Source organism: Pipistrellus hanaki (assembly GCF_964339955.1).
Source record: "Pipistrellus hanaki genome assembly, chromosome: 13".
Classification (NCBI taxonomy): Eukaryota; Metazoa; Chordata; class Mammalia; order Chiroptera; family Vespertilionidae; genus Pipistrellus; species Pipistrellus hanaki.
In genome coordinates this window covers 37,803,254-37,819,580 of record NC_140515.1, presented here as the reverse complement: position 1 = coordinate 37,819,580, position 16,327 = coordinate 37,803,254, and the positions used below count along the sequence as shown (strand labels likewise).

At 40.1% G+C, this 16,327-nt stretch overlaps 1 protein-coding gene across 1 annotated transcript in view; it reads left to right on the top strand.

Annotated features, from left to right (window-relative positions):
* The window catches only part of COL6A5 (collagen type VI alpha 5 chain), a gene marked incomplete at its 5' end in the record, with an annotated part of 81,120 nt that extends 65,886 nt beyond the window's left edge, over positions 1 to 15,234 (top strand). The window contains 4 exons of the mRNA XM_084903269.1: positions 7,905 to 8,594; positions 10,509 to 10,605; positions 11,331 to 11,569; positions 14,036 to 15,234. Coding sequence (XP_084759395.1) covers positions 7,905 to 8,594; positions 10,509 to 10,605; positions 11,331 to 11,569; positions 14,036 to 14,055 — 1,046 coding nt within the window. The 3' untranslated portion in view covers positions 14,056 to 15,234. The remainder of the gene's footprint in view (positions 1 to 7,904; positions 8,595 to 10,508; positions 10,606 to 11,330; positions 11,570 to 14,035) is intronic.
* Between the last annotated feature and the right edge of the window lie 1,093 nt (positions 15,235 to 16,327).

Below are 16,327 nucleotides of genomic sequence, written 5' to 3'. Positions count from 1 at the left end.
TTAACAAGCAGCACATGGGATTCTGATACAGACTGCTTTGGTGTGCCACATTTGTTCTGTTCTCAATGGAGCTGAAAGAAATTGGGCATCTAGTATCACAGAACAGAAGGGAGGATTTGTTTTCAAAGGGTTCCAGGAGCACTGGGTTATAATAAGATTTTACTGATCTAAGACCACTGAGCACCCACCCATCCATCCATCTGTCCATCTAACCATCCGTCTATCCAAACATCTATTTAATAAAACACTTCTTAAGACCCAAAGATATAGAGATTATCTAGAGATACTACCATGCATTTTGACCATGATATCTGACTGCAATATAAAAATTCCTTGGAAAATTCTGCCCCTCCTACTTACTTACCAATGGCACATACTTCGCTCATTGGAATTATGTAATGAAAAATGGATGTTTTAATTCTAATTGAATTGCAATTGTTGAGCCAGTGGCAAGCCTGGCACTTCCATCAAAGATACTATGTTAATAGCATTTAAAATACATTCAGTCTATTTTCAGGATTAAAGGAGGACAGGATAATTTGTAATGAATGTTAAATACTAATCCAAACTCAGCCTTAGGTTTACTCATTGCTTTAAGCAGTCCCAGGCCTTAGGGTAACTTCAGCTGATGTTCTTTTTAATGAACTTCATTGAGGAATTAGAACCAACACTTTCCTCTTCAAGTGAGGCTGGGATTGAGCTTAAGGGAATATGCAGGGCTCTGTTTTACTTTTTTCTTCTTCTAACTTTAATCTGATTCTGATCTACGGATTAGCTCTTTTTAAAAAGCCAGTATGTCTTTTGACTTTGAATCAATCTTAGGGTATTAGAGTAGGAAAGGCATTTAGCGATCATCTCTTGCATATTCTCTGGGGGAAAGGGGTACACCTAGGAGACACATTGCAACGTCTGGAGAAGGTTTTTGTTGTCACAATTGGAAGGTACTACCGGCATCTACTAGGTAGAGGCCACAGATGCCTCTAACCATTTTACAATGCACAGAACAGCTCCTGGCAACAAAGAATTATCCAGAGAAACTGTCAATAGTGAGAGAAACCCCCCCCCTTTTTTTTTAGAAGAAACTTCCTACCCCACAGTGTTAGAAATAGAAGATTCGATGGAGGGGCTGGTGGTTCCTATACCCTGCGGACATTTCTTCAGTACCCTCAGGATTCTGCTAATTTAAAAAACATTATAAAGGTACTATTATACTATATAAAACTTTAATACAAAGAGTCTCAAACAATTGAACAAGCTGAGCTATTTGTAGTGTGGAATAAACGCTTTGTGTGTTTTTTCCCACAGGCATATAGGTTTACATAGTTTTAAATCAGTTGCATATCCAACTTTTCACATAATCCTGTCATACATTTTACATATTGCTTCAAGCTTCATGCTGATTTTTCTATGTCCTTATAATGTTACTTTTAATAACTGAATGAATTTGGCTATTTACCTCTTGTTGAACTCGTAGCTTGCTTCTAATTCTGTTGGCACGTAGTGAACTTGAATGTAGATCTTTACTTCTGCTAAATTGAAATCTGGACTGGAATTAAATGCAATGAATTCATTTCTAAGGCACCCATGGGGCATCAGCTGACTGTATTGCTGTCATAGCATCAGTAAACATTTCGAAACTAGGAGGTCAGCAATAGAATCATGGTCACGTCCAAATTTTAACGACATGTTTCATAAATTCTTTAGGAAATCTCAACCATCTTGAGGCTCTTTTGGGGAATAAACTGAGTTTCCTCTTTATTTTAAACTATAGACTGAGGTTGTTGCATTTACTTTTGCTTAGGAATTTTACTATGTTATGGTTTTGTGGGGGGGGGGGCGGTATTTTTTTCTTTTGGTGGGTCTTAGGATTTTTGTTCTATATTGCCACTTCAGGGACACTTCTCTGCATGCTAATTTAAAAGTAAGATATTGACAGGAATATAACTTAAAGTTTTTTATGAAAGGAACATGTTGTCATCTGTCTTATATTTATCTACCTTCCTCTACAAAGCATGTTTTAGCTCTGGGAGAAGGGTGTCTAGAAATCACTACCTTTGCCCCATTTGACCTTGAGCTTCTGAAGTTATTGAGGCCTTAATATAGTGAGAATTCATAACCCCAGTTTTATTTGTAACAATTGGAGTCACATAGTCATTCCAGAATTGTTGCATATTATATGATACAACTCTACTTTAATAGCAAATAAAGTTTTCATTCAGCAAATGGCAATTAAAATCACAGGAATCATGAAAATTAGATTTATCTGGGCTTTTGCAGCTGCCTGAATTCCTGTGGCAAGATAAATGCCAGGTTATTTTTTATTGCCAGACTCCATACTTGGGGAAACCATGAAAGCCTTGGAATGTCCTAAAAAACTGTCACAAAGATACAGTTCAATTCAGACTCTAAAAATGCATTATTACACACTTCCTTCTCCCTCAAACACTGCTACACTGTCATTTCTTTCCCTTCAACCCCCAATACTCCTGGCATGCTGCTCACATAATATTGGCTTCATATTTGACCTAAAATTCTGAAAACATTATGAGTATGGATTATGAGTTTTATTTTTAAATCAAAACTCAGAGCTACATTTTATTATCTTATTGTTTGGATTAGATTCTTTTTGGTTTGTTGCTGCTGCTGCTCAGTGATGTGCCATATCTATCTATCCATCTATCTATCTATCTATCTACCTACCTACCTACCTTATGACCCTCTTTACCCATTTCTCCTACCCTCATTCCCCCCACCTCTGGCAACTACCACACTGTTCTCTGTATCTATGAGGTTGTTGTTTCATTTTGCTTAAGTTTAGATTCCACATAGAAGGAAGATCATACAGTATTTATTCTCTGTCTGGTTTATTTCACTTAGCATAATGCCAGCAAGATTCATCCATGTTGTTGCACATGGCAAGATTGCATTCTTTTGTTATTGTTAATCTTCACCCAAGGATATTTTTCTATTGATTTTTAGAGAGAGTTGAAGGGAGAAGGGGCAAAAGAGAGGGAGATGGAGAGGGAGATGGAGAGGGAGATGGAGAGGGGAGGGAGAGGGAGAGAAACATCAATGTGAGAGAGACACATCAATTGGTTGCCTCCCGCTCATGCCCCAACCTGGGCCAGGAATTACTGGTAAACCTGAAACTGGGGCATGTGCCCAGGACTCTTCAGTTGTGGACCAGCACTCTAACCATTGAGAAAAACTGGCTGGAGAGGTGGTACATTTTTAAAAAAAATTTATTTCATTAAAAAAAATCTGCTTACAAACTCATTCAGAGGCCATAAAAACCCAACTGCCAGATCCAGGTGTTTGGGTACACTAGTAAATAACTCCTGGCATGCATCACTTTTTTCCCAGTACACTGGTACCTTCTGCAAACCATTGTTTCAGAGTGCAAAGTAGATGGTGAGGGTAAGTCTTGCAGACTTAAGTCCACCTGGAAAAGTCAAGGCTAGGAAAGACATTTATTTTAAGTCTTTGGGGGAAGGAATGAAATCTATTTTAAGAGTTATTCCTGCTGTTCTGACACTGGGGAAAGAGGACCTTATACAATAAAATCAGAGAATTTTATATGTGTCTCTATTTCCCTTTGGCATAAAACCAATGACATGAAGTCAGGTAAACACCCTGTGACTGCCCAACTTGCTGCCCCACCTGAGAGTTTGACCCGTGACCTCACCAGACAGGAGGTAGGACAGGCCTGAGATGGGATGTTAAGTGGAGTTATTTTTCATGTGACAACGCCTTTCTGCAGTTAAGCATGCGCAAACACAACAGAATTAGTTTTCTCGTTTCTGAGAGGATGTGTACACTTGTATGCATGTAGGTAATTATGTTCCACTAATCCCAGTCAACTTTATATATTTTTTATGAAAATTCTGATTTGCAAAATATAGTATCACGGGCAGGATTTTCAGATGTCTGATGCTTTCCTATTTGTTTGTTTCTCTCTACAGAGTATATATTTGGAATACTTAGGATATGCTAGGCACTGTGCAAGCTTTAATTTTCTCAAAAAACATTATAAGGTTGTAGTCTATTACTATTTTTTAGCAGGGGAACAGAGCTAACAAATGGCAGACAAGACTCAATCTCCAAAAATTTTTCTAATAACCACTGCTCTACAATGTCTAGAGAAGAAAAAAAATTAAAGCTTTATTTAATTCATATAAGTTGCCTACTTTTGGAAGAAAACTTTCTCTAGTAATTTTAATCAGAAGTAACAGCAACTGACTGAGATCCTCTTTCTTCAAACCAGGGCCTTTGATCCGATGGTTAATATTTCCCTTAATGTGCCTGTTCTCCTCATATCTGATGATCAGTTCTTCTGAAGGTGTTACACAGAGTGGGGTTCAAATCCTGTCCATGACACTTACAGGCTGCCATTTCTTGGCCAAGTCACTTAGCCTCTCCAAGCCTCAGCTTGTTCATCTGTAAAATGGGAATAACGATAATCCCATCCTCAGAGTGCTGCATGGAAGATTAAATGAGAGGAGACATGCATAGAGCTGAGCATAAGATCTGAATTGAATTGAATACTCAGAAAGCATAAAAGTGAAAAAGAAAGCATTGTCAACCTCATGAGAAGTCTTATGAAAAAGGTGAACTTGAAAAATATCTACTACAGTTCCTATGGACAGAAACATACAACATAGCCTCAGTTGCACATATACTTACCTAGGGAGACCACATGGCTAATTTTGACCCATGGACAAATTCTAAGGCAGACAACCGGATACCTTATGCATATCTTGAGATTTCCCACCGATGCCAGGAAAGGCAGCATAGCAATTTAACAGCACACTTAATCCCAATCCAAATGGCTTATGTCCTATAGAGTCTCCCTTTGCCCGAAATTCCCTTTCCACCCCCGCTACTCCCTAAAGTTTCTACGCTGCACCTGGCATTGTGGCTTAGATCTTGGCCTCACTTAGGCTAATCTCTGGGGCCGTTTCCCTGGAAATTCAGCCGAATTCCTCATTCCTTCCAAGCCTTGTCAATGATAAAGTGAGCCAGCCCTTTCTCCCCCGCCTTTCTGAGGAAATTATTCAGGCTTGAAGACGGGAATTTGGCTTGGTGACATTTCCAGAAAATACACAGAATTGTTATGAGCTATGGGTATATTTTATTCTTATTTCTGCCAGGTTTCCTTGAAGGAACGTATTTTGGAAGGTCCAGTCTCCCTAAATGAGATGAATTTAGTCTCAAAGTAAAATAATCACACCTTTCATTTGACTAAATTTTAGAGTTTTCAAGAAATAAGCATCTACATTGAGTTTCTTGGTTTCTCATGCTAATCCTATAAATAATTTTATAGGTGAAATACACCTCATTAGAGAATAGTCTGCTGCTGGGTACTTTGGAAAAGGATTGATATTTTCCTCGCATATAAAGAGAATGTTGGGGTGGTGGTGGTGGGGGGGGCACACAATAATATTTCTGGTATGGGCATGAGTGAAAGAGTTTTTCACTAGCCTGGTAAGTCAGCCCTTCCTATTCTACAGAACATTTATGAAATACTTTTTCTTGTGTTTTAATGAAGTGTGTTGATTGGTCGTCTAAAAGAAGCTGAAACGCTGTCTTTGGAAACCAGAAATCCTTTTGCAGAGCAGTTAGTAAATAGTCAACTCCAGAATCATGCACGACAAAATGACAGAAAGGTCCATTTAACTAATCTTCGTAGTTCCTAATTCCCTGTAGCCAAGAATTCTAGAAATGTTTTTCATGATAACATTTTAGGGCTAAAGTATATTACCTAAAATTCACTGCAAATAAGAATATAAAATATATACTTTTTCTGCATTCCCAGTTTTATATTTAGTAATTTAACCATAAGGGACCTACATCTTGATTAAAAAATTCTAAGAGTTTGAAACTAGGTTTCTGATGGGGAATGAGAGACCGATAAATTTCAATCATACTTGTGAAATGCAAAATCCTGTTCAATGACTACACAGGTATTGATAAAAGAAAAGTCAGGTACATAAATGAACAGTTCTTAGCCCTTTGCAAGAAGGAAGAGAACATGGAAATATCTCAAACAAGCAATATCTCATCTATTAGAAATGCCCAAGATGGAGTAACAGAAACTGGATTTACCTCCCAACTGGAAGAAATTACCAAAAGAAAACACACACACACACACACACACACACACACACACACACACACATATGAAACAGCACTTTTCAAGACACTGGACATCAAGAAATGAAAGACAGATCCCCGAGAGATGGGGAACAAACAAGGTGAGCCCTATGTTGCTCTAGGTTATTGCTGTGAGAGAGTTCCCAGACCCTGGTGCAGTAGGGCAGAGTTCCGGTGAAGCCCAATATACACCTTGAGTTAAGGAGACAGAACTGAGAGTCCAGGGAGACCAAGGTGGTAAGCATTCACAGGATAAAATATCAGCGAGGTGAGAGCTGCACAGAGAGAGAACTCCAGAGATCTACAGAGGGTCTCCCTCAATTATTCAGCAGAGTACTGACAGCACATACATGTGAGGAGTTGACCTGAGGCTGGGGGATTAGGGAATAGTGCCCGTTGCTTACACAGGGCCAGAAATCATGCCTTTTCCCACCAGTGAAACTGGTAAACTTATGATTCATAGATTATTGGGGAGAAAATTTAGGAAGGTCTTACTTCAGTAAAGGAAAATAATTAAGCCTTCAATTAAGCACCAGACTCACCTAACAAATCATAACACAAAGACCCCAAAGGACCAAATTGTTTCCACGTAACTTGACTGCCTCTCAAAATAAAGCACATTAATTTTTATAGGAATACGAAACTATCCCACATCCAAAAGCTATAATTTCATAATGTTTGGCATAAAAACAAGTAGAAAAACATAACCCATATTCAAAAGCATAATAATTCAAAAACAAACCAGATTGGACACAAATTAGCAGACAGAGATATTAAAATAGTTATTATAACTACATCCCCCCCCCCCTCACATACACACACACAAAAAAAAGTTAAGTAGAGACCTGGAAGATAAAAAAAGATTCAATAGAATTTTTAGAGATGAAAACTGCAATGTCAAAGATGAAACAATATGCTACTGGGATTAATGGCAAATTAGATTTGGTAAAAGAAAAAATTAGTGAACTTGAAGTGTAGCAATGGAAATTCTCCAAAATAAAGCTCAAGGGGAACAAAGTTTTGGGTTGTTTGTTTGTTTGTTTTAATGAAAAAGAGCATCACCTTGGCTGGTATGGCTCAGTTGGTTAGAGCATCATTCAGTTCACCAAAAGGTGGTAGGTTTGATTCCTGGTCAGGGCACATACTCATGTTGTGGGTTCGATCCCCTATAAGGTCTTGTATAGGAAGGCACTAAATATAGCTGCATATTTCTTTTTAAAAAATATATTTTATTGATTTTTTACAGAGAGGAAGGGAGAGAGATAGAGAGCTAGAAACGTCGAAGAGAGAGAAACATCGACCAGCTGCCTCCTACACATCCCCTACCGGGGATGTGTCTGCAACCAAGGTACATGCCCTTGACCGGAATCGAACCTGGGACCCTTCAGTCCACAGACCTATGCTCCACCACTGAGCCAAGCCGGTTTCAGCAATAGCTGCATATTTCTTATCTTACATATGAAAATAGCTGGAAGAACAATCAATCCTTTGACAAAGATCTGAAATGGGGTAGCAAATAAATTATTTTCATGTGACAAAACCTGTTGAATGGTAATGGCTCTGCATGTGCTGTGTGAAAACATAATTGGAACATGATTCTTGTATTGAGTACTGTAATTGATTAGTGATGTCTGCCATGGGTGTGGGAGTGAAGCGTGGCAACACTCCATCCTATGTATTGATCTTCCTTGGCTAGGAGTTCTGAGTTTATCCTTAGACTAAAAAGAGTGACGTCAGTTATTCTGTTGCAGGACCTGAAAACCATGGCAGAAAAAAAGAACTGAGACTTAATGACATACCCGGAGATGCCTCTCTTCAAAAATATTACATGGATGTTGCGTTCCTCATTGATGCTTCCCAAAGCGTCGGAGATGATGAGTTTAAGGACGTGAAAGCTTTCATAGCCTCAGTACTTGATTACTTTCACATTGCCCCAGATCCACTGACGTCCACCTTAGGGGACAGAGTGGCAGTCCTGAGCTACTCTCCACCAGGCTATATGCCCAACTCGGAAGAATGCCCTGTTTCCCTGGAATTTGATCTGGTGACTTACAATAGTCTATACCAAATGAAACATCATCTCCAAGACTCTCTTCAACAGCTCAATGGCAATGCTTTTATTGGCCACGCCCTGCAGTGGACAATTGACAATGTCTTTGCGGGGACCCCCAACCTGAGGAAAAACAAAGTTATCTTTGTTATATCTGCTGGAGAAACCAACCCCTTAGATAAGGAAGTCTTAAGAGATGTATCTCTGAGAGCCAAGTGTCAGGGCTACTCCATATTTGTGTTTTCATTTGGTCCAAGGCACAATGACAAGGAATTAGAAGAATTAGCCAGCCACCCACTGGATCATCACTTAGTCCAGCTTGGCCGGACCCACAAACCAGATTTGAACTATATCATCAAGTTTGTCAAGCCATTTGTCTATTCAATCAGACGTAAGTTATCGAACCTTTTCTTCTATTGCTTTTTTTTTTTTTTTACATTTTATTTATGTTTAATTGAATTCATTGGGTTGATATTGGTTAATAAAATTATATAGGTTTTAGGTGTATAATTCTATAATACATCATCTGTATATTGTATTGTGTGGTCACCACTTAAGTCAAGTTTTTTTCCATTACCATTTTACCCCCTCCTACCTCTCCTGACTCCCCTTTTTCCTCTGGTAATCACCATATTGTTGTCTGTCAATGAGATTGTCTTTTTTGTTTGTTTAATCTCCTTCACCTTTTCACCCAGTCCCCGCACTGCACTCCCACCCCTCTGGCAGCTATCAGTCTGTTCTCTGTGTCTATGAGTCTGTTTCTATTCTGTTTGTTAGTTTTTGTTTTTTGTTTTTTATTAGTTTCCACACATAAGTGAAATCAAATAGTATTTGTCTCTCTCTGACTGGCTTATCTCACTTAGCTTAATACTCTCCAGGTCTATCCATGCTATCACAAAAGGTAAGATTTCATTCTTTTTTATGGCTGAGTAGTATTCCACTATGTAAATGTGCCACAGCTTTTTTATCCACCCATCTATTGAGAGGTGCTTGGGCTGCTTCCTTCTATTGCTTTTGTAATATATTTACTACCTCTGTGTACAATCCACCAGGGGACTTAGTAACCCAATCCTCACTTTAGTCAAAAGTGGTAGAGTCTAAGAAATGGGTAGGAGACAGTGAGAAAACCACAAAGAAAATTATCAGGACTTACTGTTATTGAACTTTACTGTTACACTGTCAAGATCTTTGTCAGAAAACCCCCATATGGATAAAAAGTGTCTTTGAACCCTGACCTGTGAATGCTTCCTATGTACTAAGTTCTTTTAATGAATTGTATCCTTAGCACAGCCCTCAAAGAAAAGCATCAGTATCCCCATTTTATAATGGAAAAAAACTAAGGTTCAGAGACATTAAATAGATTGCTCAGAAGCTCACAGTTAGTAGTTGGCAAATGATAGACTTAACTCCATGCAGTCTGACTCCAGGAGTGTCCATTAAACTATGCTTCAATTCCTAAACTCTTAACAAGAGACACTGCTGTAATAAATAATATCCCACCACCACCATTTTCCTCCTGCCCAAGGACTTCTACTTATCTCTTCATTAATGTGGGTTCTGACTTGAATTCCTATGAACCCTGGGCACAGATCTCTTCCAGAGCCTCTGCCCCAGAGAGCTGGCTCGGGCGTAGCCAGGCAGGAGAGTTAAGAGTGTCTCTTTACAATGAGGCTTTGAGAGTGGCTATCCCAGCCTCCTGTGTTGTAATTTTAGACATGGGTATAGTAGCATACCTAAGAGCTTGTAGCAGCGAGCAAGTCCTGGCCTGTGCTGAGGATTAGGAATGGGGCAGAGGCCACATTGAATGGTTGTCAACAGCTCCTGCAAGGTGACCAGGAAACCTCGGGGTTGCAGGTTTTCTGGCACTCATAAAGCCCCATGAATCTTGGAACTCAAGATTTATATGTAGCAGCAGACTTATCACTTGCAAAATATGGTGCCTTCTTCCAACCCCAAGATAAATGGGCCAGGCAATTTCAGTTGTTAATGGTGTCTTCTAGAAAGATCCTCCTTTGATAGGGAGAGAAACAGATGATAGAAGAGATTAAGAGTTGTCCTTGAAGTATATCACGAGCCTGTGACATACGGAGCATGAGAATGTTTGACTCAATCACGGCTGTATCTTATTGACTTTGCCAGCGGCGTATTGCAATGTCAGAGAGTGCCCAACACTGCTGAGGCCTTTATAAAATTAATTTGCTCTTGAAAACATGTCCAACCACAGGAGAAGATGAACTAGCTTTGGGTGATGCTCAGAATTCGGAAGGGTAAAATGTAGATCAACAAGCCCTCTCTCTCTCTCCAGGTGCCATCAACAGCTATCCTCCTGCAGAGCTGAGACACAAGTGTGTTAACATCACCTCTCCCAACCCGGAGAACGTGGACATTGAAAACACTCTGCAGTGAGTTGTCAAATACACAGTTTGGGTAATAATGTAGCTGGAAACAGTCCTCAAGAGAACAATTTGAAATGAATGGAGTTTTAGTTTTTAGAGTACAAGAAGTTTGGTTGTGAGATATGTGTGTGTGTGTGTGTGTGTGTGTGTGAAATGCCCCATTTGTGATGACAGCACAGATTGGGTATTACTAAAAGACCAAATGGGACCCACATTAGCAAGAACTATGTTTCTTTTCTTTTCTTTTTATTTTTTTTTTTAAAAAGGCCCTTAAAATAACTTATTAGTAACTCTATAACCGCCCCCCCCCTTTCCTATGGGGTACTGCAGAAAACTTATCATATCAAAGGTTAGATGTAACCATCTTAGAGTAGCAGGAAAACATAAAAAAGGAAAAATTTGCTGTTTAGTAAACCGAGCCCATATGAAGATTGGCAGAAAGAATCTTTTAAGTTTGATTTTGTAAAGTACAACCCTTAAGTACTCAATAAAAATTCAGTGATGAAAATAATATTGGTTTGGAGCCCTCCACCAGTGACGCAAATGTCTGATTTCCCTTCAGAATATTGAAAAATCACCCTTCAGTCAAATTCCATCCACTAACTGCATTTGGACCATTCCAATCGCATGCATAAAATTGATTCCTTTTGTATTTATCTGGCTGTATTGACATTTAATCCTGCAAGGGACTTGGCTAATGTATTTTTCTTCTCTTCTCTCTGTCACTTCAGCTTTATTCCTCAGGTGTATGAAATAAAGGCAGAGAACAGTGAGCCCGTCGGTGAATTTGGTTCCCAGGAGCAGCATGTCTTTGTATTAGGGAGCAGTGATGAGAATGGTTCTGGGACCACTGCTGATCTGATCCAGAAGTTATACTCACTCTTTTCAGCCGGGGAACTGATGATGAAAGACAAAGAAGAGGCACATTCAGAAGAAATTACAGCAAATGATAAACAACGAGATAAAAAAGGTAACATTGAATACAATAGACTTGAAGACTCTGGAGTATCTTCTTTGTTGTTTGTTTGTTTTCCTGGAGGAAGATGAGCAATGAGAACTCATTGACAGGTGGAGATGATAGGATGGAGGGGCTTATCCTCTAGGGCAGTGGTCAGCAAACTCATTAGTCAACAGAGCCAAATATCAACAGTACAATGACTGAAATTTCTTTTGAGAGCCAAAATTTTTAAACTTAAACTATATAGGTAGATATATTGTTATTAACTTAATTAGGGTACTCCTTCAATCACACTGTACATGGGCACCCACACGTGGTGGTATTTTGTGGAAGAGCCACACTCAAGGGGCCAAAGAGTCGCATGTGGCTTGTGAGCGTGCCAACCACTGCTCTAGGGCTTACAAGGGGTCCCCAAAGTAAGGGGCCAGGGAAATAAAACTCCAGAAAGGCAAAATGGGAATCAGTGGTACTGACAAAAACCAGAACTAAAATAGGTATAAATGCTTGGTGGGGGTCAGGGGATAGAGCTGAGATGTGAGAGGAGCAAGATCAAGGTCTGCAGGTTCTGAGTAAGCAGGAGAATCCTGTACCCTTGTGCGTGATGGAGGTGGAGAGGAACTGGGCAACTAGCCTCAGGGTCTGCCTTCTACCTCAGCAAGCAGGGCTTCCCTGGTCTGAGATGCAAGCTCCTAGCTGAGTGGCATCTGGAAAGGACAGGCTGCTGTGGTTCTGAGGCCTCTGTGGTGGCTGAGGGCAGCTTCTTAGGCTGCGTGGGGAGGCGGCGATGGACCTACAGCGAAAGAGAAATAGATGAACAGGCAGCTGTCGTAGGCTCCAGAGCAGCTACTCTCAATCTTTGCTGTGTACCAAAATTAGGTGGGAAGTTATCCAAAAATAATGATTCCTGTGTATCTACTAAAGCTGAAAATACAAATATCCCGTGACCTAGCAATTATACTCCAATGTATATACCCGACCTAAAAATATATACTCATCAAAATGTATGTACTGGAATGATGTTAACTTTAAAATATGGAAGTTGAGAGGACATGATTTTTTCCCCTTTGAGGTGGGTACATGAGGAAGAGTGTTTAAGACTTTAGATGGGAGCATCTCTAAGGTGCTGCCATGGGCCAGGTTCCCTGGCGCTGACCCTGAGGTGAGGACTCATGTGTCTGTAACTTACTGAGGAGATGCTCAAGGGAAACCAGGGAGGAAATGAAGGAAGCAGGACAGAGAAGGAATGGAAGCCAAACAAGGTATTATTGGGGGGGGGGGGGGGGGGCGGGGTGTGTGAAAAGTGCCATAGGGGACATCTTTAGGTCACTCCTCTCAGCACTAGAGCATTTGAATCTCCCTGAAGAATCATTCTGCCCCAAAGCAAGGAAGTTTTTTTTTGTTTTGTTTTGTTTTGTTTTTTCACTTGTAGGTCTTTGATTGGTCAAGGGCTGCCCAAGGGAGAGATGGACACTCTCAGGTATTCATGCTGCAGGTGGTTAAAGCAGCTCCTGTGGCTGCAGGACAGTGTGGGGAGCGGCTATAGTATTTGGACAGGTTCAAGCCTTGGACTAATGAGAGGGCACAGTCCTCTCATGGCCACATGCAAGTCCCAGATTGGAGGGCAGAGCCCTCCCAGCACAATTATAGCCAACAGCTATAGTTGCAAGCTTGACCCTATGGTCCGAACATGTGGCCCCACGTGCCTAAGTGATATAGACTGCAAGTAAACAAAGCTTGATCAGGTGCATGTAATTGAGTAGGATTGAAACTCATGAGAATGTTGTAAACACCTTGACCACGCCCTTACTTTGCCTCGAGGCATCTGGCTATAAAATAAAGACATGGCTTGTAGTCCGTGGTATTGTCACTAGCTCTCCATCCGAGAGGCTCTCCATCCGAAAGGACAGCGTTTCACTGAGACCCTGCTTTCATTCTCTTGTCTGTCTTTTCTCAACCCTTCACCACTCCCACTCAGTTTCACCCTTGGCCGAGCTGGCGTAGCACAGGAAAGCCCTGCGAAGAGTAACAGGTGTTGATGTAAAAAGCAAAAGCTCACATAGGGGTGGGGATAGGAGGACAGTCAAGGAGGGGAGAGGAATAAGAGGAGAAGGAATGTTGTTGAGAAATTAATGTTATACAGAGATCAGAGGGATTCTGGGCAGAGCCCTGACATTGTCTACTACACATTCCTTCTAGCTTCGATTCAATGATACCAGCCACTGAATGTGCTAAGCATGGTTTTTCAGATCATGAATATACCTGTTTTCCCAGGAAGAAGTATATCTATAATAGTTGTATTTGTATATTGCTCATTTGCATCTATTATTACAATAAAAGCCCCAAATTGAGCTTTTATTTTGACTACTGAAAATGGCAAAAACCATGTGTGTTTATTTTATATGTGGCATATAAAACAATAGTCTCTAGAGAAAACATTTGAAACAAATCTAAGAGCAATCATATTTTTATGTTTTGCAGATGGTGAGGACACACGATGATCATAGCAGAAAGGAAGTTAGCTCCATTGGCATGTGTAACTCCCTGTGGCCCTAACCAGAAAGTATAAGTAAATTTTCTATTAAAGGTAGAGGGGTAAGTTGCAGGGATTTTTCAATTTTTACAGTTGGCTAATAATATACTGAATTTGTCCTGTTCAAATCTGCGGAAAAGACTTTTCTGAGTGAAGGCATCAGTGAGCAGAACTGAAACTGGGGATGATTTCATTTCTCCTGAGAACTGAGACAACTGACCTTGAAAAGTCAACTGAATCTTTTCTTTGCCAACTGTAGAGTGCAGGCATCGATTCTGATGATATATCTGCCTAAAGAAGATTTTTGTCATAATTCTCATCATATCTATATCTCGAATTGGACTCTTGAGTATAAAAGCTGTTAGAATTAGAACTTCCTAGGAATCTCTCCTATTTATTCACAGAACTGGAAAATCCTGTGTCTTCAATTCTTCAATGACCCTAAATTGCATCTCTTACTGCTTGCTCTGTGAAATCCACCCACCATAGTCAAGGTTTGCTCTTTACCAGGGCATTTGCAAAAGAATGGAATTTGTGAGGAAACAAAAAGAGCGATGAGCTAATTTGCTGAACTGCTGTTTTGTGCTCTGATCATTTGTTTTATGTTTTAGCATGCTTTGTGTGTACTTGATTTTGCTGCAACAAAACAAAACGTTGGAAAAGCAAGGGTATGCTACAAGACCAGAGCTGTTCTTGGGAATTACAATGTAGCAAGAGACAAGTTCTAAAATAAAAGCAATGCTGACCTGGAAGCTTGTTCTGCTCACTTTTCTTTAACTGTAATCTTACTCAGACAGAACCATGGGAACAGGATTAAACATATTAGGTAAATAATACATAAATAAGCCAATTGAGCATTCCTTTTTTTAAAAAAAAAAAATCACTTAATTTGATTAAGGCAACAATTATCAAGTTAATGAATATATATTGCTTATTTAAAAGGTGACTATGTTAGTGAGGTAATACTCTAAGCAATTCCGTACTTTTTCCATGAAATTTTCTTTAACTTTACTTTTTTGTTTGAATAATTGAAAAATAATCGAATCAATTATTTATTGGCTGTCAAAGGTTTTAAAGAAACCATTTATTGCTCTCTGGTAAGTTCTAAAGCAAAGTCTCCTCATTTAATAAAGTTCTGTGGTGTGTGTGTGTGTGTGTGTGTGTGTGTGTGTCCATGAGAAATACATCAGATCTCTAAATATGAAAGTAACATGGGTTATCAAGAATGTGAAGCCAGAAGAACTCACACTCTGCTGATGGTGTAAACTCTCCCACTGAACAATATTTGAACAATGTTGAGTTGGGTTGATGATGCACATACCCTACACCTCACCAATCCCACTAGGACCTACCTGCCTATAGAAACTCTTACCGATGTACACAAGGAACCAAAGGCAAACACACTCACTGAAGTGTTGTGTGTTCTAGGGAAGACTTGAGCAAACTCAGCTGAAAAGGTAAATGTGGTTTGGTTTGGTGGAGAGGCACTGGCATGGGAAGTGACAAGGAAACAAAACCTAGCAAGGCCTGTGTGTGTATTTGTGCACTGAGGTGAAGTGGGGATGTCGGGAGTGTGTGAGCAGGGCTTATACGCTCTGAGTGACTGGAATGGAAATCTAGGGATTAGCAGAAGCTGAGGCCATGGCAAGTATGTTGCTGAACACCGTTTGTTAAAGCTTAAAAAAAAAAAAAAAAAAAAAAAAAAGAAGAAGCACTTTATAAATAATCCTGAGCCATTCCACAATAGCCAATCTATTGAATGTGGCACGATCTGTAAGCAAAACTGCATGTCCTTAAAAGGGGGCCATGGCACAGGCACGAAGCACACATCTTTTTCAAGGTTCTGTGCAGAAATGATCCATAGCCGAACCACCGTGGTCTCACGGAACCCGGACAGTGAATGCACTGCAGAACAGCTGGGCAGAATGACAGATGACTAAGGGTCCTGGGATATCTCTGGAAAACCTCATCTGTCATTTTCCACCGAATTCCTAAATCATTAACCTAATGTAAGCAGAGGGGTTGAGCATTTGAATATTCACAGTTGTAAAAGTGCATATTTACAAGTATGGACTCCCTAAATCGGAACCTCCTTTCATCTCTGACCCAGACCTCTGGAATGTTCTTTTGACTACATTCCTCTCATTGCCACCTTGGCAACCCTAGGGCCTCTCACCAATAGGAGGCCAGGAACGTGCTCAGTAACTACTTTTCTTGGTGAAAGAAGGGAAGAGTGAGTA